At 37.5% G+C, this 24790-nt stretch overlaps 1 protein-coding gene across 1 annotated transcript in view; it reads right to left on the reverse strand.

Moving 5' to 3' along the window:
• The window catches only part of LPAR4 (lysophosphatidic acid receptor 4), a 250495-nt gene that overhangs the window by 43589 nt on the left and 182116 nt on the right, over positions 1–24790 (reverse strand). Inside the window, exon 7 of the mRNA XM_081125084.1 lies at positions 7736–7899. Coding sequence (XP_080981210.1) covers positions 7736–7899 — 164 coding nt within the window. The remainder of the gene's footprint in view (positions 1–7735; positions 7900–24790) is intronic.

Consider the following 24790-nt stretch of genomic DNA (forward strand, 5'->3'; position numbering starts at 1 on the left):
CCCACACACTTTGGTTCAACTCACTTTTCCATGTTTGCAGATCCCTTATTTGTCCCTAGGGCTCTGATAAGCAGCAGTGTACAAGCTTGGAATATTCATTAGTATGTTTGTAAACAAAAGATTTTCTCACAAAGTGCTCTAATAATCAGAAGAGAACACAATGACATTTCTAGGGGTTATGAAATAACGCCCAAGGTGAGCAGACTTGGCTGAGATGGCATAATACTAGCAGTCCAGAGGTAAGAGAAAGGGAACCAATATTTATTGAGTACTTACTACAGGGTAGGTTCCATGTTTCCTGTCTTCGCAATCATTATCTCATTAAATTATAACATTGTAGGGAAGGTGGTATTATCCTAATTTTGTTACTTGATGGAATAAAAGCGAGAGGTTTTTCTGAGAGAGGTTGAAAAACTTGCCTAGAATTAAATTACAAGCAAGTTGCAGATCAGAGCACATATCTGAATTCAGGTCTATTTGGTGAAGAGTACTAGCATGACCAATCATACCAGTTTGCCCTGAACTATTCTGGTTTTTAAACTGATCCTCCTGCCCAGTTGGGCATGGATCAGCTGTTGAGCATTGACCTAGGATCCAGGAGATGGTGGTTTGATTCCCACGTTGTGGGCTTAATCCCCAGTTGGCGGCGTGCAGGAGGCAGCTGATCAATGAAGACTCTCTCATCATTGATGTTTCTATCTCTCTCTCTCCCTCTCCCTTCCTTTCTCTGAAATCTATAAAGATATATTTTTTAAAAAGGTATATTAAAAAACAAACAAACAAAATAAAACCTGATAGTCCTGAGTTCTGGAAATACCCTCAGTCCCAGGTAAACTAAGGTGGTTGGTTACCCTAGGAGACAGACAAAATCATTTATTTACCCTGAACAAGTCACATAACTTCTCTGAACCTTAGTTTCCTCTTCTATAAAATAGTGATAGCAATTTCTGCCCCACCTAAATCAACATGGCTATCATAATAATCCCATGAATAATGAATGTGAAAGGGCTTTGGGTATTATAAAGAACTAGACAAATGAAAGGAATTAATAATAATCTTTTTTCCTTATTTTCAGATATGATGAAACAACTATTTAGTTAAGATTCTGAATATATATACATATATCTTTTAAAATGCTGGCATTAAGAACTAATATCTACTTTATAGCTTTGGATGTTGGACATTTAATTGACATTCAGAACAGCTGAGCTAAAAGCCATCTATTTGATGACTACCTTAAGCAAAACAAGTAGGCAGATGGGTTAAAGTTATCATTACCATAACAACTTGTCAGATAACTAGTCAATAATTCCATTTCTCAGCTGTTAACAAAATCTTGCTTTTTGTTGCTCTAGTAACAAAAAATAAGTAAGAATTGGACTAAATTTTAAGTTTCTTGAGATGAGGCCTATTTCTGAGTCATCTCTCTATCCATGTTGTATGCACAATACCTGTTTGTAGTGAAAGTTCAATACATATATAATGAATAAGAATGAATGAATGAATGGATGAGTGATGCCTGCCTGTACATATATACTGTCATTCAAAGCTGGTCTTTGTATAGAAAGAAGCAAACAAAAAAATAGGTGGCTATATATTTTGATTTGAGAAATTTTGAGTAGGTCTCCTTCCTTAAATTATCCACTCTCCACATCCAAGCAACCCCTGCCTCAGCTCTCTCAGTCTGCATAAACATTCCTGATTAATTGCTTTATGATCATGTAAATATTCTGGAGTTCTGTTAAAATGCAAAATTCTTTAACATTTTCTCAGAGATTTATCTTAGTAAGCAAGAATAACTAGATTATATAATTATGCAGGTTATGGGCTATGCATTACAATTTTTTTTTACTCTTATATATCCCCCTACACAGTCACATTTAGATAATATAATCTTAATTATTTTACAGCACTACCTTTAAAAGTCTCCTTAGAGTAACCAAATTCATCTATTTATCTCCTTTTGAAAAGGAAACAGAAATCCAAAGAGGAGAAGTGACTTAACTGAGGACCCCAGTAATTCTAAAATGATAATAATATATATAGGTGGAAAAACAATGTATGTTCTAAAGTGTTAAATAAAGAATACTTATTATTATTACTATTTTATTAATCAATTACAAACCTATAATGAGAAACCAGTTTTTTTTTTGACACCCAGTTCAATGTTACATTCACTATTCTACATAGCTGCTCTTCTCATATAAATGGGCAAGATTTCTGTGGACATAGAGGATAAGGTGAGGTTAAACACTGTCCTTATTAAACTTAAATGCCATGATCTCCATTCCTAAATAAAGTATAGGCTTATGTGACTAATTGGCTGTGACTTGATCCTTTCTCTCAGACTGCATTTGTCCTTCCCAAGCTGCAGACCTCCTATCCTCTACAAGAGTTGGAGAACTGGATTTATTTTTTATTTTTTTTTTACAGATTAATCATGGTCAGAATACCTTCTGTCATGTGGCTTTGGGATATAAGACTCTGACAGGACTCATCTGTCAGAAATTGGAGCAGAAGGATGACTTTACTCTGTTGATATGTAAAGTAATTCAATTAGAAAGTCACAATTAACATCACCCTTACCCTGATGCCACACATACTCTTCTTCTTTCCCTCTGGGTATACACGGAGTATGGAAACTCCTAGGTTGGGGAAAGGCTGTTACTGATAATGTGAATGATTCCAGGGTCACCTTGGAGAAGAAGCTAGCTGCTCTTCTTGAAAAAAAAAAAAATCCCTGTAACAATAGCAACTCCCCCACCACAGACCTAGAAAGACCTATTGAGACATTCGACCAACACAAGCCTTCCAATCCTGTTACCCATTGTCCCCAAGACTCTACAGCAGTCCATGATTTTTACATACTGCTTACAAAGGACCCTGATTTATACTGATATATACAAAAACCCTGAGTAGAGTTGTCCTAGTCCCTTGTCATCACACTGACATTGTATTTTTTAAAATCTAACTATGTTGGGGGAATCTATAAGTTCCTAATTGGAGAATGAAAAGAAAACAAAGGAAGAAGCTATGAAAAGTAGAAACAATTTAAGGGAGTTGACTGGGGCCCACTCCCAGGTAGGATTGCCACTGGTTATACGCTCAAACAAAAATATATTTCCCTATACTGCTCGATTGTTTTGTTCACTTCATTTTGTCACACAGTCAGAAAGTTCACCAAATGAAAAGTAATATGGTTTAACAAAGCATCCTCTTGCAGTTACTTCTGGGAAGATTCAGAAACAATTTCTCACATTTCTGTAGGTCTTAAATCACATAGCTTTCTTCCAAAACTCTATTTTTTTTTTCATTGAATTCTGAAACTGTGAGGGTGGAAAGGTTAGGGAAGTGTGGGTGAAATTTTGAAATTAAAGAGAGGGGTAGGTGGAATTCTGGAATATAAAACTTTAAGTCTGGACAAAAGATCTATTTATTAATATTGATAAGTGTTTATTTATTGCCATTTTATTCTTTATACCTATGTTTTTCTCTGCTTCTTTTTTATTCTTCTTAAAGCAGGCCCTTTAACATTATTTGCAATACTGGTGTGATGGTAATGAATTCCCTTAGCTTCTTTTTTGCTGGGGGAGGCTCTAAGAAACTATTTTGCCCTCAATTTTAAATGATAGCTTTGCAGGATAGAGTAGTCTTTGTTATAGGTCCTTGCTTTTCATCACTTTGAATTATTTCATGCCAATCCCTTTTGGCGTGGAGTGTTTCTGTTAGGAAATCAGCTGACAGCCTTCCTCATAAATAACTCTTTCTTGCTGCTTTTAAGATTCTCTCTCTGTCTTTAACCTTTGCCACTTTAATGTGTCTTCATGTGGATCTCTTTGGGCTACACTTGATTGGGGCTCTCTGAGCTTCCTCAACTTGTGTGACTTTTTCCTTCACTAGGTTAGGGAAGTTTTCTGTCATTATTTCTTCAAACAGGTTCTCAATGCCTTGCTCACTCTCTTCTCCCAGGAACCCTATAATGCAGAGGTTGTTATGCTTGATGTTGTCCCAGAAGTCCCTTAGGTTTTCCTAATTTATTTTATTCCCTTTTCTTTTTGTTGTTTCTTACTGTTATTTGTCCTCTAAATCACTGATTTTATCCTTTGCTCCATATGAACTGCTGTTGATTCCTTCTAGAGTATTACTCATTTTAGATATTGTATCCTTCGTTTTGGACTGGTTCTTTTTTATGGTTTTGATATCCTTGTTAATGCTTATTATCTCTTTGTTTAAGTTCTTACTGAGATGATTTGTTCTTCCCCTAAGGTCCTTGAGAATTCTTATAATCATTGTTTTAAACTTTACATCTGTTATCTTGGTTGTTTCCATTTTATTTAATTCTTTTTCTGGAGATTTCTCCTGTTCTTTCATTTAGGACATATTTCTTTGTTTCTTCATTTTGTCTGCTTTTTGTGTGTGTTTGTCTCTGTGTATTAGGTACATATGCTATGACTCCTACGCTTGTCATGAGGGCTTTCTTATGCAGGTAGGTGTCTTGTTGGTCTCAGTGGTGCAATCTTCTAGATCACTTTAGCTAGGTGCTCCAGAAATCATTTTTGTGTGGGTTATGTGCCCTCTCCTGTTTTAGTTGAGTCTTGAATGTTGTTGGCCTGTTTGTTGTAGAGTTAACCTTTAGACTGGCTGACATTCACTGTGTATGAGTCACTGTTCAGGGGCTGCACCCCAAGATGGAGTTTTTCCCAGCAGAGTGTGGTGCCTACTGAAGTCCCACTTTGGCTGTGCCAATTGTATGACTAGTTGGGTCGAGCTCTTGTGTGGTTTGAAACCCACTACTGGTTGTGTTGGCTCTGGGTCCACTTGGCCAGGGTTCTGGGGCAGGTCAATGTCAAACATTGTTTGTAACCAGCCTTGGGCTACCCATCTAGAGATACCACACTATTCACTGGTTAGGCCTATATCTATTGGGCCTGAGTGTGCATGGAAGCTGATATAGAAGAATCAGCTTCCTGCAGCTCTGAGCTGGGGGCAGATCAATAAAAGGTCCAAGGAACTCTGAGGTCAGTGTCTACCTGTTGGCTACTCTATCACCCCCTAGCATTGTCTGGACTTCTCCCAAAGTCTTATGTAGAAAGACTGTGGAGTGGGCCTAAGCTGGCCATTCCTCACTGACCCTTCCATAGGGCTTAAGCTCTAAGGGCAAGGAGGTCAAGATGGGAGGATGGGGCTATTGCATCCCCTACTTGAGGGCAACATGATCAGGCACTCAATGGGGAGAATGTGGCTTATACTCCAGAGCCAAACCACTCTGCTAGAGTCTCCAACTGTGGCTTCTCTTGAGGAGTGCACCATAGATTCAGTTTGGGTGCAGCCAGTTGTCCCCACTGCAGGTATAATGATGTCAAGTCTTTTCTTTATATGAAAAAAAACACACCACACAACTTTTACTTTTTTGATATTAACATGAAAAGATATGTTAAGACTTGTCTTTCTTACTACATAACTTTATCAGAGGGGCTTTAAAAATTTACTTGAATAAACACCAGTAAAGCATTCTCAAAGCAGGGTCTTTTTTCCTCCTCCTACCTGGAAGTAGTTTGGTGGGGGGGGGAAAAAACCAGTGAATTTGGGACTTAATAAAGCCTTGATTCTATCCTTGGACTTACCACTAAGGAACTGTGTCATGCTCAGCAAGTTATCTAACCTCCAGACCTCAGTTTTTCCATCTGTAAAAATCAGTATAACAATCTCCATCTTATCTCCTATAACCAAAAGAGATAGTTTCCCCCTCAAAAAAGTATGTATAATAAATATAAGGCAAAATTACAGTAGGTTGTCCTCAACTTCTGAACTGGTTGCATTCAAAAAATTTGTTACTATGTTTGGAGATACAAATTAATCACTAAAAAACAGGGGGAAAACTCCCTATCTAGCCTATTCCCACAGGGATATTATAACGATAAAATGAAATGAGTGTGAAAGACCTTATAAATTTTAAAGTTATATTGCAAACATGAGGGGTTTTGTTTGGTTTGTTTTCATTCCCAGAGTTGGAGAAAAAACACAGTGTGTAAGTTAGTTGTTTGCACTCTAGAGAACTTTGTCCCATACATACCAAGAACTTAGTGCTGATTAAACCACCCATCAACCCACTGTCTTCATACTCACCATATTCTCTCCGGGTGATCTCATCTATTTGATCACACATATAGCTTCACACAACACCTATATGCTGATGATTATCAAATATTTATCTCAAGCTGACATCTTTCCCTTGAGCTTCAAACCTGTATTCCTAACTGCCTACTGGAGCTCTCAACCTACAGGAAATTCAACCTTAACCTGTACAAAACTGAACTCTTCCTCACCCCACTTCTACTCTCTCTACATTCCAAATCCCAAAAAAGTATTCCTTCTGTATTTCTCAATGAAGAAAATGTCAATCTTAGTTTCTCTTTCTTCTTCACCTTTCATGTCTAAGAAGTTATCTTTGAATCTAAAGTTTTTCATCTGTAGACAGCACACATTTGGGTCATATTTTTCATCAATTCTGCTAATTGCTACTTTTTATTTTTTTAAGTCTTTAATTCATTTACATTTACTGTAATTACTGATACTGTAGGATTTTCATGTGTAATTTTGCTATTTTTATATGTCTGATGTATTTTTTATCTATTCCTCCTCCTTTAATGCCATCTTTTTTTGTATAATAGTTATTTTCTAGAATACCATTTTGAATTCATTCTAATTTATTTTCTCTGTACTTATTATTTTCTCAGTGGATTCCCAAGGGATTACAATTTACATCTTAATTTATAACACTCTAGTTCAAATTAATACCAATTTGGTTTTAGTATTACACAAAAATTCTGTTCCTGCACAGCTCCTAATTTTATGTTATTATTGCCACAGATTACATTTTTATACATTACATGCCTATCAACTAGATTAATAATTATTAGTAATTTTTTTATGCAATGGTACTTTAATGATTGTTTTATTTAGTTCTTTGAACATATTTTAAATGTCTTATTTAAAGTCTTTGTCTAGTGACTTCAATGCCTAGATTTCATCAGAGATCACTTCTGGTGACTGAATTTTTTCCTTTGAATATATCGAACGTTTTTCTCTGTATGTCTCATAATTTGTTCTTGAAAAACAGACATTTAAAGTAATATAATGTAGCAGCCCTGGTGATTTTATTTTTCCACTCACCAGAATTTATTATTGCTGCTCTTTGTTTCTGTTGCTTTGGTTGCTGCTGGTGGTTGTTTTTTGGACTATTGAAAACTAATCATAAAAAGTCTTTATTCTGTGTTTTTTTAACCATCAATATTCCTTCTCATGTAGTTTAATGACCATCTAATAATTGAATAGAGATTTTAAAGACTTATTGAACCAATAAATCTTCCAGTATTTACTGAGATGTCTTGTGTGTATGTTGATGTATGCATTCAATATTCAGCCAGGAAGTTGACAAACCTGCTTTAACCTTCATTTACTGCTTGTGCAAGGCATCGAGGTGAACTAGAAATAAAAATTTAAAGACTTCTTTTTATATACACTTTATTAAATTTATTGAGGTGACAATGGTTAATATGAACATATAGGCTTCAAGTGTGGGTTTCTATATTACAAGATCTATATATTGCTCTGTGTGCCCACCATCCAAAGTCATATCTTCTCCTGTCAACATATATTAAGGCCCCTTCACCTTCCACCCTTCCATATGAGTGAAATCATATGATTCTTACTTTTTCTGACTTATTTCACTTACCATAATATTGTCAATGTCCATCCATATTGTTACAAATGGCAGGATTTCATCTTTTCTTATGGTTGAGTAGTATTCCACTGTGTACATGTACCACATCTTCTTTATCCAGTCCTCTATTGAAGGACCCGTTGGCTGTTTCCATGTCTTGGCCACCATGAATAATGCTGCAATGAACATAGGGGTGCATATATCTTTGTGAATACATGTTCCAAGTTTTTTAGGTATATACCAAAGAGAGGGATTACTGGGTCAAATAGTAGCTTTATTCTTAACATTTTAAGGAATCACCAGACTGTTTCCTATAGTGGTTGTACCAGTCTACATTTCCACCAGCAGTGAATGAGGGTTCCCTTTTCTCTACAACTCTCCAACACTTGTTATTGTTTGTCCTGTTGATAATAGCCACTGTAATAGGTGTGAGGTGGTATCTGACTGTAGCTTTGATTTGCATTTCCTTAATTGCTAGGGAAGTTGAATATCTTTTGATGTATCTATTATTGGCTATTCTCCCATTACATGTCTTCATGGGAGAGTTCTCTGTTTAGGTCTTCTGCCCACTTTTTGATTGGATTGCTTGTTTGTTTGGTGTTGAGTTTTATGAGTTCTTTATATGTTTTGGAAATTAAACTTTTGTCAGAGCTACTGTTTGCAAATATCATCTCCCATCTGGTTGGCTGTCTCTTTGTTTTGTTGTCAGTTTCTTTTGCTGTGCAGAAGCTTTTTAGTTTGATATGGTCCCATTCATTTATTTTTGCCTTTACTTCCATTGCCTTTGGGGTCAAGTTCATAAAATGTTCTCTACAACCAAGAGCCAAAAGTTTGGAACTTATGTTTTCTTCTATGTAACTTATTGTTTCTAGTCTCACATTTAGGTCTTTGATCCATTTTGAGTTAATTTTTGTACATGGAGATAAACTGTAATCCAGTTTCATTATTTTGCATGTGGCTTTCCAGTTTTCCCAGCACCATTTACTTAAGAGACTATCTTTACTACATTGTGTGTTTCTAGCTGCTTAAAGACTTCTTAATTCTTTCTTGAGTGTGTGTACATCTCTGTGCATGTGCACAGCCCTGCACATTTGTGTGGACTTCTTGGTTTACAACATAATATTGGAGCTCTTCAAAGCCCTCTATTGACTTCTCCTCTTCCAGATATTTTTAATTACTTCACTTTTTTGTTAATGTATTGTTTAGTGCAACTACTATCCACCACATCAGACTCTTGTGATAATGTTTGGTTTCCTTTTTTAAATCAAATTTGCCAGTAGAAAAATGTCTTTGCACCAAGCAAACTCTTAGTCAGGCAAAAATAAATAAATAAATAAAAAGATTTCTGACTGGACTCTCTTCTAGGAAAATACCAGGCTGATAAAATCATGACTATTCCCATGGAGTGGGAATTTACAGAATTTCTAATACCATTTAGATCAGTTAAATCCCATAAAATTTACTGTTATTGTCAAAAATGAGTCTTTTATTTTTTAAGTACTCCTCGAATTTCTGAAAAACTTTGATTTATTTCTATAGTTTTGAAAGTGATAATTATGGCAAGTTTTGTCATAGATCTTTTTGCTTCTTGGAGGAGAGAGGAATATAGGAAGTTTTTATACCACCATTCCCCCTGACATCACTCAATTAAAATTTATTTTATAGTGTTTGACTGATAATCCCATAATTTGGGTCATCTATCTATCTGTTTCTGTTAATTTCTTTATTGTTACATGATGGTTTTTTTCCCCCTTCCTTTTTACTGTGTATCATAATTATTAATTGAATGCTGGACAAAAAGTGTATTTTATTAAGCTTCAAAGCTTCAAAGAACAGGTTGACTCTCTTGTTACAGGTTAATACAGCTGAAAACTTTGAGTTGAAGCCAATGCTCATTTACCATTCCAAAATTCTAGAACTTAAAATTTATGTTAAATATACTTTCCCTGTGCTCTGTAAATGGGACAACAAAGCTTGAATGACAGCATATATGTTTGCAACATGGTTTATCGAGTATTTTAAGCCCATTTGAGACCTACTTCTAACGAGAAAATATTTTTTTCCCAAATATTAATGCTCATTGACAAAGCACCCAGTCACCCAACAGTTCTGACCTGGATGTACAAGATTAATGTTGTTTTTATGCCTGCTGACACATTATCTATTTTGATGCCCATGGATCAAGGAGTAACTTTAAATTTCAAGTATCATTATTTAATAAATTTATCTTATAAGGTTATAGCTGCCAGACAGTGATTCCTCTGATCTGTCTGGGAAAAGCAAGATGAAAACCTTCTGTAAAAGATTCACCATTATAGATGCCATAAAGAATATTCAAGATTTATGGGAAGAGGAGATTGAAAATGGTGGCAGAATAAGTGAAAACAATATACACCTTCTCAGGGGGCCAAACCTGAGGTACAGCTAAAACTTAGAGCAATTAATCTGAATTAACAAGAGAAAGACACCTGAACAGGAGTATTATATTTAAGGATTGAAAAACGGAAGTTACACAGAGACTGATAAGAGGGGCAGAGGGGCATTAAAAGTTGGTTTCTGTACCCAGGAGCAGTGGCTTGAGCCTGAGAAATATTGTAGCTGCAAAAGTCCCTGCAGAGGAAAGAGATCTCAATCCCACATCAGAACACCAGGGCCAGAAAAAAAGAGCTTACATAACATTCGCAAGCAAAAAATAAATGGAGAGTTGGCACACTGGAAAGGGGAGAAAGTCTGCCTGAATCCAGGGCATTATCCTTAAAGGTCACTGCATAGGGACTTGCTCTTGGGCACTAACCTGGGGCTCTGCAGGAGGGAAGGAGACTCAGGGCACATGGAAGCCAGAAGGAGATCAGGGTGGCATAGCACTGGAGATCAGAAAGTCAGGCTTCTCAGATCCCAGTCCCAAGTCAACATCCCACACCATCCCCAGATGCCATCTACCAGGGTCCAGCAATTCTATTCTTATAACACCAGATGGAGAAAATGCACTAACCCTGTCCTCCAAATACTGGTGACACCACCTTGCCAAGTTTGAGTCTGGCATAAAGAACTGTAGGCTATACCCAAAAGGGAACTGAACAGTGCTTTTTCCTCTCAAGAAACTATAGATAGCCCAGATGAACATTGAGCTGAGTGGCTGGGGAATAAGAACCAATCTCCCCCCCCACACACACACACAGGTTAGGTAAGCACAATCCCAGAAGGAAGGTGCACTGGGTAGGGCCTCAGGCTATAGGTAGCTGCCAAATAAAGGGGAGGTGTGCACTTGCAAACCTCCCTTCAGGATCTTTGGCCAGGCAACACCAAGACAGAAAGGCAGGAGCTAACTAACCAACTAAGATCCTGCACTATCCCCAATAAGGGGCGCCCTGAATTTATATTCCCAAAGCCTGCATTTGCATTATAAAACTTGCCTGCACCTAAAGCCATGCCCAGAACCACAGCTGGAGCAAAGTGCAAACCAGAACTGGGGCTTTGGAACCTTCCTCCCCAGAGGAGTACATCAGGGCCTCTGGCAGTGAACTGCAGGGAGAGAGGAGGATGACAAGCTCTCTACTTCCTCAGCAAGAGCTGGTGCAACCCCAAGCAGAAAGGGCAGCCTTGTGCTATCACTCCAAATCCCACTGGCACCATCCTGCAGGGGCAAGCTCACTGGGAAAGGGGGTCACAAATCAGAACTGTGAGATCTGGTGTGACCCACTAGGAGCCTCCTTTCAAGAGCTCTGGTGTGGTGCTCTTGAGCTGTAAGGCAAGTTACTAGCTCCCTTTTTGAGTGCTGAGGCCCTGTACCACTTCCGTCAAGGGGCTTCCTGGATTTGTATTCCATAAACCTGTCCACACAACCAGTCAAGTGCAGACTAAAAGGGAGGAGGAATTGCAAGTCAGAACTGGGGTATCTGGAGCCACCCCCTTGGAGGTCTACATCAGGATCTCTCACAGTGAGCTATAAGGAGAGAGAGGGGTGATAAGCTCTCTCCCACCCCCAAAAGAGCTGATGCTACCCCAAGCAGATGGGGCAGCCTTGATTTATTACTCCAAGCCCTACCTACACTGTCCTGTAGGTGGAGCCTCACAGGGTAAAGGGGTCACAAATAAGAACTGTGAAATCTGGTGTGTCCCTCTAGGAGGTTTCCTTCCAGAGCCCTGGCATGGAGCTTAAGGGAGAGTACCTCCCTCCCTTCTTGAGGGCTAAGGATCTTCACCACCTCAATAAAAGTGTGGATTAGGCTAACATCCTCAGATTCTGCTGGAAATGCCCTGCTAATCTCACACCCACTCAGGGAAGAGGGTGCAAAGCAGAGCTTGGACATTGGACCTGACTCACTTGGAGCACTCCAACAAGGCCTCTGGAAGAGTACTGCAGAGACAGAGGGAAGTGAGCAGATCTCTCTCTCTTCCTAAAGGCAGATGACACCCCAAGTGGAGGGGGTCAGCCTTGTTCACTTCCTCGAAGCTCTGCTTACACATTCCTGCTGGGGAAGCCACACAGGAGAAAGTGGTCATATCTCAAAGCCAGGACAATAGATGCGACATCCTTGGAGCCTCCCCTCTGGGTTTCTGACAGGGTACTGCTGAACTAAAAAGCAAACAGCTAGCTCCCCTTTCAAGGTATGAGATCCTGTGTCATCCCATTAAAAGGGAGGATTGGAATTGCACTCCCACCTCCAGCTGCTTCCATCCTGCTAAGCTCAATTCTGTGCGGTGAAAGTTGATCCCACCCATGAACCAGCCAACAATAATCAGCTCCAAATAACAACATGAGGGAACACATAACATACACACGGGACACTACTAGAGCATTCAATTTAGGAGTTCAAGAAGCTTTTACCATCAAGTCTCACAGGACACTTACTACAAAAGCCATCCCATAAAGACTGGGTGTCATAGTAGTTCTAACTTACACATAGGAACAAACGGAAAGAGACAGCTAAAATAAGGAAACAAAGAAATGATCCCCAAATTAAAGGAAAGGAAAAATCACCAGAAGACCTTGATGAGATGGAGGTGAGCAAGTTATCAGAAATAGAGTTTAGAGTTCAGAATAATGGTTATAAAGATGCTCAAGGAAATTAAGAGAACCACAAGACACTTAATGGGACAGTCCAGGAACTTAGTGAATGCATGACATAACGTATAGATATAAAAAATAAGAACCAGGTAGAAATGAAGAACACTATAACTGAAATAAAAAATATCCTGGAAGGAATTAAAAGCAAGCTCAATGAAGCTGAGTATAGAATAAATGACTTAAAAGATAAGGTGGAAAAAAACACTCAGAGCAACAAAAAGAAAAAAAACACTTAAAAAGCAGCATGAGTACAGTTTAGGGGAACACTGAGACAACATGAAGCAAAACAACATTATATCATAAGGATACCAGAGGGGGAGGAAAGCGAACAAAAGATAGAGAACCTGGTGGAGGAAATGACAGAAATTTTCCCTAAGCTGGTGAAGGAGAAAGCCACAGAAGTTCAGGAAGTACAGAGGAGCCCAAAGAGGTCCACTCCAAGAACATCATAATTAAAATGGCAAATGTTAAGGACAAAGAGAGAATATTAAGGATTGAAAGAGAGAGACAAACAGTGACCTACAAAGGGGTGACCATAAGGCTGGCAGCAGATTTCTCAACAGAAACAATTCAGGCCAGAAAAGAGTGGCATAAAGTTCTTAAAGTAATGAAAAACAAGAACCTGCAACCAAGACTGCTTTATCCAGCAAGGTCATCATTTAAAATTGAAGGTGAAATAAAGAGTTTTCCAGACAAAAGAAAGCTAAAGGAGTTAAGTACCACGAAACCAGCATTGCAAGAAATGCTAAAAGGACTGCTTTGATAAGAAGATGAAATATTGGGAGAAAGGTACACTTGCATAAAGGGAAAAAATGGCATTAAATAAGTATATATCAATAATTAGCATACATGTAAATGGAATAAATGATCAAATCAAAAGACATAAGGTAGCTGAATAGATGAGAGAAGATGACCCATATAAATCCTGTACACAAGTGACCCACCTGAAAGAAAAAGAATCACACAGGCTGAAAGTGAAAGGATGGGAAAAAATATTCCATGCAAATAAAAATAAAATAAAAAAAGAGCTGGAGTAAGACTACTTATTTCTGACAAAAGCAACTTCAAAATAAAGACCATAACAAGAGACAAAGAAGGTAACTACATAATACTAAAAGGATAGAGTCAACAGGAGGAAATAAGCCTTATAGATATATATGCACCAAATATAAGATCACCTAAATATATTTTTAAAATTCTTGATGGGCTTTAAGGGGGAGAGAGAAAGCAACACCATCATAATGCGGCACTTTAACACCCCATTGTCATCATTGGACAGATCATCAAGACAATATTCAACAGGGAAACAGAGACCTAAAATTACACATGCACAGAACATTTCATCCCAAATCAGCAGAATACACATTCTTCTGAAGTGCACATGGAGCATTCTCAAAAATAGACCAATATTAGAGTAAAACAGAAGTCTACACAAGTTCAAGAAGATTGAAATCATAACAAGCATCTTCTCAGATCACAATGGTATAAAACTAGAAACAAACCAGAATAAAAAAATTCAAAAATATTCAAACACATGGAAGTCAAATAGCACGTTATTAAACAGTGAATACACTACCAATAAAACTGAGGGAAAAAATAAAAAACTTTCTGGAAAACAATGAAAATAAATGGACAACAACCCAAAATCTATGGGACACAGAGAATACAGTTCTGAGAGGAAAGTTCATAGCATTGCAGGCATATCTCAAGAAACATACAAACAAAAAAGCTCTAATAAAACATCTAACACACCAACTAAAAGAATTAGAAAGAGAACAACAAGAAAAGCCCCAAGTAAGCAGAAGAAAGGATATAATAAAGATCAGAGCAGAAATTAATAACATGGAGACTAAAACACACACACACACACACACACACACACACACACACACACACAAAAGATCAATGAAACCTAAAACTGGTTCTTTGAAAAAACAAAGAAATTGATGGACCATTAGCCAGACTCACTAAGAAGCAAAGAGGGAGGATGCAAATAAATAAAATCAAAAGTGAAGGAGGAGATATAACAACTTACCCAACAGAAATAGAAAAGACAGTAAGAAAATGCTATGAGCAACTACATGCCAACAAACTGGACAACTTGGGTGAAACGCACAAATTTTTAGAAACACACAGTCTTCCAAAGAAGAATCAGGAAGAAGTAGAAAATCTGAACAGGCCAATAACAACTAATGAAATTGAACAATAATAAAATTCCCAGCAAACAAAAGTTTGGGACCACATGGATTTACAGGCGAGCTTTACCAAATATTCAAAGTAGAATTAACACCTATTCTCCTCAAACTATTCCAGAAAACTGAATAGGAGAGAAAAGTTTCAAGCTCTTTTTATGAGGCCAGCATCATCCTAATTGCAAAACCAGATAAAGGCACTACTGAAAGTAAATTACAGACCAATATCCCTGAAGAATGTAGATACTAAAATCTTCAAAAAAATACTAACAAACCTGATCCAGCAATTCATTAAAAAAGGCATACACCATGACCAAGTGGGATATATTCTGGGGATGCAAGGCTGGTCTAATATTTGTAAATCAATAAATGTGACATATCAAATAAACAAATGAAGGACAAAAATCATATGATTATATCAATAGATGCAGAAAAAGCATTTGACTAAACCCACCACTGATTTTTAATAAAAACTTTCATCAAAGTAAGAATAGAGGAAACATACCTCTACGAAATAACAGCCATATATGACAAACCTGCAGCCAACATCATACTCAATGTTCAAAAACTAAAATCATTTCCCTTAAAAACAGGACCAAGATTGGGTTGTCCACTTTCATCACTCTTACTCAACATAGTACTGGAAGTGCTTGCCACAGCCATCAAACAGGAGGAAAACATAAAAGTTATCCAAATTGGAAAAGAGGAACTAAAACTGTGATTATTTGCAGTGACATGATATTGTACATAAAATCCCTAAAGCCTCCACCAAAGTACCTCTAGATTTAATAAATGAATTCAGCAAGGCAGCTGGGTACAAAATTAACATCCAAAAATCAACAGCATTTTTATGTACCAACAAGTAACTTTCAGAAAGAGAAACTAAAAAAAACAATACCATGTACCATTGCAACTAAAAAAATAAGGTACCTAGGAATAAACTTAAAGGATGTAAAAGACCTGTACAAAAAAAAGCTACAGGACACTATAAAAAGAAATAAAGGAAGATATAAACAAGTGAAAGAATATACCATGCTCATGGATAGGAAGTATTAACATCATTAAAATGTCCATACTACCCAAAGCCATCTATAGATTCAATGCAATTCCTATTAAAATACCAACCGCATCTTGCATAGAGCTAGAACAAATACTCCAAAAATTTATATGGAACCAAAAAAGACCCCAAATAGCCACAGCTATCTTGAGAAAGAAGAACTGAGTTCAAGGGATCACTTTACCAGATATCAAACTATACTACACTGTCATTGTAGTAAAAACAGCTTGATACTGGTACAACAGATACACAAATCAATAGAAGAGAACAGAGACGCCAAGAATTAACCCACACCATTATGGTCAGTTAATATTTGACAAAGGTGGCAAGAACATACAATGGAGTAAAGACAGTCTCTTCAATAAATATTGTTTGAAAATTGGACAGGTAAATGCATAAAAATTAAACTAGATCACCTACCTACTCCATACTCAAGAATAAATTTAAAATGGATAAAAGACGTAAATGTAAGTCATGAAACCATAAAAATCCTGGAAGAAAACTCAGGCATTAAAGTCACAGACATACAACATTGTCACATAGTGGAATTTTTATCGATACATCTCCTAGGTCACAAGAAACAAAAGAAAAAATAAACAAATGGGACTACATCAAACTAAAAAGCTTCTGCACAACAAAAGAAAACAGTCTCAAAATACAAAGGAACCCCGCAGTATGGGAGAACATATTTGCCAAAGATACATCTGATAAGGGGCTAATTTCCAAAGTGTACAAAGAACTCATACAACTCAACAGGAAGGAGGAAGACAAACAATCCAATTAAAAAATGGGCAAAGGACCTGAATAGACACTTCTCCAGAGAGGACATACAGATGGTCAAGAGAGATATAAAAAAATGCTCAACCTTGCTAATCATCAGAGAGATGCAAATTAAAACCACAATGAGATGTCACTTCACACCTGTCAGAATGGCTATCAACAAATCGACAAATGACACTTGCTTGCGAGGATGTGGAGAAAAGGAAACACCAGTACACTGCTGGTGGGGATGCAGACTGGTGCAGCCACTATGGAAAACAGTATGGAGGTTCCTCAAAAACTTAAAAATGGAAGTGTCTTTTTAGCCAGTGATCCCACTTCAAAGAATATATCCTGAGTCCTGAAACACTAATCAGAAAGAATATATGCACCCCTATGTTCATAGCAACACAATTTACAATACCTAAGATCTGGAAGCAGCCTAAGTGTCCATCAGTAGATGAATGGATAAAAAAGCTGTGGTACATTTACGTCATGGAATACTACGCAGCTATAAAGAAGAAGGATCCCGTACACTTTGGGACAGTATGTATGGACCTGGGAAATATTATGCTAAGTGAAATAAGCCAGGCAGAGAAAGACAGACATCATATGATCTCACTTATATGTGGAATCTAAGGAACATAGTAAACTGATGAACAGAACAGATTCAATGACATAGAAGCATGGAATGGACTGATGAACCTCAGATGGATGCTGGGGGTGGTTGGATGGGTGGGGAGAGATTAAGCAAAAATTTATATAAATATATGCATAACCCAGGAACACTGGCAATACTGTAGTGAAGGCCTGGGATGGGGAGTGGGCATGATGTGCAAGGGGTCAATGGGGAAAAAATGGGATATCTATAATACTTTCAACAATTAAGATAAATTAGAAAAAAAAAAAGTATCATGGGAAGTGGTAAAAATATCAACATTAACAAGAGTTTGGAGATAGTGAGTTCCAACTTCTCATGAATAATTTTGAGAATTTTAAGCCTTCAGTGGAAGAAGTAAACTGCGGATGTGCTAGATACTGCAAGAGAACCAGAATTAGAAGTGAGGCCTGAAAATGTGACTGAGTTTCTGCAATTTCATGATAAAGCTATAATGAATGAAGAGTTGCTTCTTTTGGATTAAGAATGAAAGGTATTTCTTGAGATGGAATCTACTGGTGAAGATGCTGAGGATTGTTGAATTGATAACAAAGAATTCATAGTATTATATAAACCTAGTTGATAGAGCAGTGGCAGGTTTTCAGATGACTAACTCCAATTTTGAGAAAGTTATGCTATGAGTAAAATGCTATCAAACAACATCGCTTGGCTTTGCACCTAGAAATGGGCCCACTACTTCCTTAGACCATTACTTTTGGATTTTGAGACATCCTAATATGTAGTTCATCAGGATTTGGACTTAGTGGCTTTTGTCATTACCTATACCACACCATATGCTTCAAATTACTTTATCCATTGGCTGTCATCTTTTCATTTAGTGTGTTTTTGTGGTACCATAAGGTGTTTCTCATTTTTATTTATTTCCCAGTTTTCTTACTCCCTCCTTTACTTTATTATGGAGGGAGTATCTCTCCATGATCTTGCACATGTCCGGGTTGCAGATATTGGGTGCTTATTACGTGGAACTTTCATCATGGTGGACACAGTAAGGGTTCCTCATTCTCATCACTTAGCCTAAGTCTTGGGCATGGTTAATATTTCTGGTCTTCAAGGTGATTCTCAGAATCCCAGTGTATCCCCCCATGATAATCTGTTATGACTTGTGTTGTGATAGATATTGGGTAAAAAAGAATTATGTGACTTTCTTCAAGATAGCAGATATATATTTTGTATTGGTGCAGTATTCAAAGCTTGATAATTTTTCCTGTCTTTCATGAAGGGTCAAAATGGCTTTTGCTTCTACCCTTTCTCCCTAAAGCACTGCATCTGTGGATAAATCCCGGGGTTGGAAAAATGGGTTTCTTGTCATTTCTCCAGAATTTAATGAGTTGTGCTTCTACACTTCATCTAGAAGTTTATGGTGATTCTTTGTTTTTAAAATGTGTTTTTATTGATTTTAGGGAGAGTGAGAGAGAAATGTCAGCTGCTTCCTGCACACCTCCCACTGAGGATTAAGCCTACAACCCAGGCATGTGCCCTGATTGGGAATCGAATCAATGATTCATTGGTGCATAAGATGCCACTCAATCCACTGAGCTACACTGTTTGGGCTAAGGTTAATTCTTTGTATAAAATAAGGATGCAAGCCTGGCTGGCCATGGCTTAGCATTTGAGCATTGATCCAGGAGATCAGGGTTTAATTCCTGTTCAGGGCACATGCCTGGGTTGCTGGTTCAATCCCCAGTGCAGTACAGGCAAGAGACAGCCAATTAATGACTCTCATCATTGATATCTCTCTCTCTCTCCTTCTTCCCTTCTCTCTCTGAAACCAATATAGATATATTTAATTTTTTTAAAAAGGATTCAAGAAAACAGGTGTTTTATTCCAATAACCAAAGACTTGATCATCTGCACTTATTTCTCTTTCTCTCTTTTTGCCTAGTCTCCAAACTTTTTCATTATTTCTTCATGAATATCTATAAGAGTTTGTGAGAGATTTTAAACTTCCTTTGCATCTGGGAGCACACATTTGTTCTAAACTTATACCCAAATTCACATAAGGTTTTTAGGAATTAAACTTCTTTTTGGTTAAACTTTTAACTGATTAATTTATTCACACTTTTGTGATATTTACCTCTTTCTCTCATGCTCTATCAAAGATGGAGCACATTATGTTTGTCATATCTCCTTGGAGGGGCATTCAGCTCCCTTGGTTGACTTGTGACCTCAACTCTTTAATGTATTTAAAAATTTGTGATTTGGAAGTCCCAGTTCAAGTCAGTGACATAAGCTAATTCTGAACTCACTTCCACAGACAAAAATGATCCCACAGCTACATCCAGAACAACTTACCCTGAAAAGAAAAACTTAGCTTACCTATAAATAGGGCATACAAAAAAGCCTACATTAATTTGGATGACAGAGGCTGAGACAAAAATCTCACCATAAACTTTACCCATGAAGCAATGACCCACAATCAGGAGAGGAATAAAAAAAACAAGCTTTTTTCAGACAAGCAAAGGGCTTAAACTCCGCAGCTTATACCATAACTTTTAAGAGCTACACTTGAAAAATGAGCCCCCAAAACATTTACCTTTGAAAGCCAATAGGGCTCGCATCTATGAGATCTGTAAAGCTACCATAAATTAAGAAATGCTTCTTAAACAGCCTAAACGTGAATTGTCAAGACCCAGCACAGAGGCACCAAACTGAAAAACTCTCAGACTTTGTAAAATAGCCTCATTTGCTCATCTTAAAACATCTGCCTTAGGGGCAGACATTTAATTTAACAAAAATCTAAAACTCACTAAAATACTCTGCAAAAATAGGGGTTGGTGGGTGCCACCATTATGCTATCTTACTTTCTCATATCTGGTCTTTAGTAACCCTCAGAAAAGAGATTCTGCGGTGGTAAGGAACCCCAATTTTTGTGACTGCCAACCATAGGTGGCCTATTGGGTGCTTTCTGAATATGGACGCCAGTTGGAACCATGTGTGTGCTCTCCTCTGCCTTGTTCCAGGGATCAGTATCTATGAAATAAGCCTATTAACTTATCTTTATAGGTGTAGCTATATGGGCAGGATTCTAATTAAACATATATCTAAAAGTCAAATACGATCTTGTCCAAAGACTGAGGAGGATGGCAAGCTCCATTTCCTGTTCTCCTTCTGCAGGGCAACAGGTAATTATTGTCTCCAAAAAAAGGGCTTGTGTACATATCTGGTGTTCCAGTTCATGTCTTTCTGTTTCTGCTATTCAGAGGACACAACATTTGAAATCTTAGTTCTGGTGATAAGTGGGGCTTGTGTTCTCATGTTCAACAGAGTGGTAACTAAGAAAGAAAAAGGATTTAACTGGCTATTATTCCAGGGCTCAGCATGGAGGGAGCACACAGAAACACCCATTTTTCATTATTTTCCTGAAACAGATATATTAACAGATTATATAAGCTGCTGCATAGGAGTCTGATTTCCAATCAGACTAAATTTAGGTGATAAATAAAATCTTTCCCTTTGGAACAGTGACTAGTCTTGGCACATCCTCACTAAAAATAAAATAATCTGCTTCTACAACCACAAAAGTGTGAGAGGAAAACAAGAACTTAAGCAGAATTGAACTATACAAAGCCACACCTTCAAGAAAAGAAGTGACAGTTTTATCAACTACATAAAGACCAACACAGAAAGTCAAAAAGTGAAGAAACAGTATACACTTCCCTAGATATTGAAGATGGGGGTGGACTGAGTGGAAGCTACACTGACACTCTCTTGGGTCCAAACGGGAATTACAACTAAAATATAGAAAAAGCATCCTAAATAAGCAACTGCAACTGAAGACGAGCTGGAGAGAACCCTCATAATCAAGGAGAAAAAGTGGAGACTGCATAGAGACTGGTAGGAAGTGCAGATGCAAGTGGCCTGGCTGAGCTCCCACAGGCAGCGGCTGAAGGTCTGGAGGGATATCAGAGCTGTAGGAGGTTCCCACTGAGGGTTCTGATACCTGAACCACAGGCTGGGCTTCCCAACCAAGAACACCAGAGCAGAAAAAATTGGTCACATAAAACATCTGGTTGTGAAAAGCAGCCAGAATTCTGTATGCCAGAGAAAGACAACTGGAAATGCAGGCACTCTCTTAAAGAGCCAAAGCACAAAGTTTCATGTGCAGCCACTAACTTTGGGCTCCAGCAGAAGGAAGAAAGAGTGGACTAGAGCTGTGTGGGAAAAATCTAAGGTTGTGGGCTCTGGAGTAGAGCTCAGAGGGCACCCTTCTGGATTCCTATGCTCAGTCATCACACCATATGGCAGTGAGCATCTTTCACAGGCAGATATTGACCTTCTAACAGTTTTTACCTAAGGGAGTACAATTGCCCCACTTTGCTGGAAAACCTCTTGCTCTACCCTTTGGAGTTTCTACAGTTCAAGGCTCATTAAAAGAATCAGATTAATCAGCCTGCAGGCAGAGTCAAAGGTCAGAGTGCTTTGAGTATTTGCCTGATCTGCTTCTGGACATGGGCCCTAGAAAAGCAGACTTTGGTGTCCATCTTAGTCTTGTCCAAATGCACTCAGCTCCAACAGAGATGACCTCAAGCCATGGGTAGTTGATATCTCCAAGCAGGGCACACAAGGAGAGTCGCACACAGCATCTGACATTGGCCTACACCAGAGACCTTCCAAACAGACTGAGTCCTAGGAGGCCTACAAAATGCATAGAAACAAACCCCAAAAGGCAGGCAAAATGGGGAAACAAAACAACAGGCTCCAAAAGAAAGAATAAGAAATTTCCAGAAAAAGAACTAAATGAAAGGGAGATAAGCAATCTATCAGATATAGAATTCAGATTACTGGTTGAAAGGATGCTCAACAGCATGAAACAAGATATGAAAACTATGAAAAATGACCAGTCAGAAATAAAGAATGACATAACAAAAATAAAGAACACATTGAAAGGAATGAACAGCAGGTTAAAAGAAGCTAAGGATCAGATCAACGAGTTAGAAGACAAGGTAGAAATAATCATTCAATGAGATCCAAAAATAAAAAGCAATTAAAAAACAGGACAGTTTAAGGGAGCTGTGGGACAATATGAAGAATAAAAATATTTGCATCATAGGAGTAACAGAAGAGGTCAAAGGTAAGCAAAGGTTAGAAAATTTGTTTGAAGAAATAATGGCAGGAAACTTTCCTAACCAGGTGAAGGGAAAATTCACACAAGTTCAGGAGGCACAGAGAGTCCCAAGCAAGAAGATTCCGTAGAGGCCCATGACCAGACAAATCATAGTTAAAATTCAAAACAAAGAGAGACTCATAAAGGGAACAAGGAAAAAACAATCTGTTACTTACAAAGGAGCTCCCATAAGGCTGTCAGCTGACTTCTCATCAGAAACCCTAAGGCCAGAGGGAATGGCATGAAATGGTCAAGGTAACTCAAATCAAGGATCTGAAACCATGACTACTCTATCCAGCAAGCCTAACACTCAAAATAGATGGTGAAATAAAGAGCTTTTCAGACCAAAAAAAAAAAAAAAAAATCTAAAGGAGTATATCACCAGCAAAACAGCATTGCAAGAAATGTTAAAGGGGCTTCTGTAATTAGAAGTAGAAATAGAAAGAGATAGAAACAAAGGCATAAATAATTAAAAAGACAATAGATAAGTACCTATCAGTAATAACACTTAAAAATTAATTAAATGCTCTAATAAAAAGACATAAGGTGGCCAAGTGCATAAGAAAACATGATCCAAAAACAAGCTGTCTGCAAGAGATCAACCTCAGAACAAAAGATTCAAATGGGCTGAGAGTGAAAGGATGGAAAAATATTTTCCATGAAAATTGAAATGAAAAAAAAGCTGAGGTAGCAGTACTCATAATTGACAAAATAGACTTGAAAATGAAGGTCATAATGAAAGACAAGAAAGATGACTATGTAATAGTAAAGGGATCTATCCAAGAAGAATATATAACCATGATAAACATATATGCACCCTATACGGAGTACCTAAATTTATAAAAAAACTTCTTGACAAGTTTAAGGGAGACATCAACAGCAATATAGTCACAGTATAAGATTTAACATCCCACTGATTTCACTGGATAGGTCATCTAGACAAAAAATCTACAAGAAAACAGTGACCCAAACTGACACATTAGATCAGATGGATTTAATTGACCTCAAAGCTGCAGAATATATATTCTTCTCAAGTGCACATGGGACATTCTCAAAGACAGACAACATGTTAGGACACAAAATATGTCTCTAACATTTCAAGAAGATTGAAATCATATCAAGCACCTTCCTGGACCACAATGGCATAAAATTAGAAATCAACTACAATAAGAACACTAAAAATCGTTCAAACACATGGAGGCTAAATACCATGCTAGTAAACAATGAATGGGTTACCAAAGAGATCTAAAAAGAAATAAAAAACTTCCTGGAAAAAAACAAAAATGAACCCCAAATCCATGGGACACAGCAAAAGCAGTTCTGAGAGGAAAGTTCATAGCATTACAAGCATACCTAAAGAAGCAAGAAAAATCTCCACTAAACCATTTAACACAAAATAAAAGAATTAGAAAGAGAAGAGCAAGAAAAGCTCTGAGTAAGCAGAAGGAAGGAAATAATAAGGGTCAGAGAAGAAATAAATAACATAGAGAATAAAAACACAATACAAAAAATAAATGAAACCTAGAGCTGGTTCTTTGAAAAGATAAACAAAATTGACGAGCTTTAGCCAGACTCATCAAGAAAGAAAGAGGACCAAAATAAACAAAATCAGAAACGAAAGGGTGAAGTAACAATTGACCCAACGCAAATACAAAGGATTGTAAGAAAATACTACGAACAATTTCATGCCACCAAATTGGACAACCAGGATGAAATGCACAAACTCATAGAAAAATACAGCCTGCTAAAACTCAATCAGGAAAAGACAGAGAACCTGAAGAGGCTAACTGCTGATTAAGTTGAAACAGTATTTAAAAAGTTATCAGCACACAAAAGCCCAGGTCAGGACAGCTTTATAGGGGAGTTTCACCAAACATTCAATAAAGAATAAATACCTATCCTCCTCAAAATATTCTGAAATATCCAAAAGGAAGGAACACTTACCAAGCAATTTTTACGAGGCCAACATTAGCTTAGTTTAAAAACCAGATGAAAACACTACAAAGAAAATGATTTTAGGACAATATCCCTGATGAATGTAGATGCTAAAATCCTCAACAAATACTAGCAAATTGGATCCAGCGATATATTGAAAAGATCATACCCCTTGACCAAATGGCATTTATTCCAGGGATGCAAGGCTGATACAATATTTGCAAATCAAGAAATGTGGTACATCACATAAACAAAATGAAAGACAAAAATCAC

The sequence above is a fragment of the Miniopterus schreibersii genome (genome assembly GCF_964146895.1).
Source record: "Miniopterus schreibersii genome assembly, chromosome: X".
In the NCBI taxonomy this organism is placed as follows: Eukaryota; Metazoa; Chordata; class Mammalia; order Chiroptera; family Miniopteridae; genus Miniopterus; species Miniopterus schreibersii.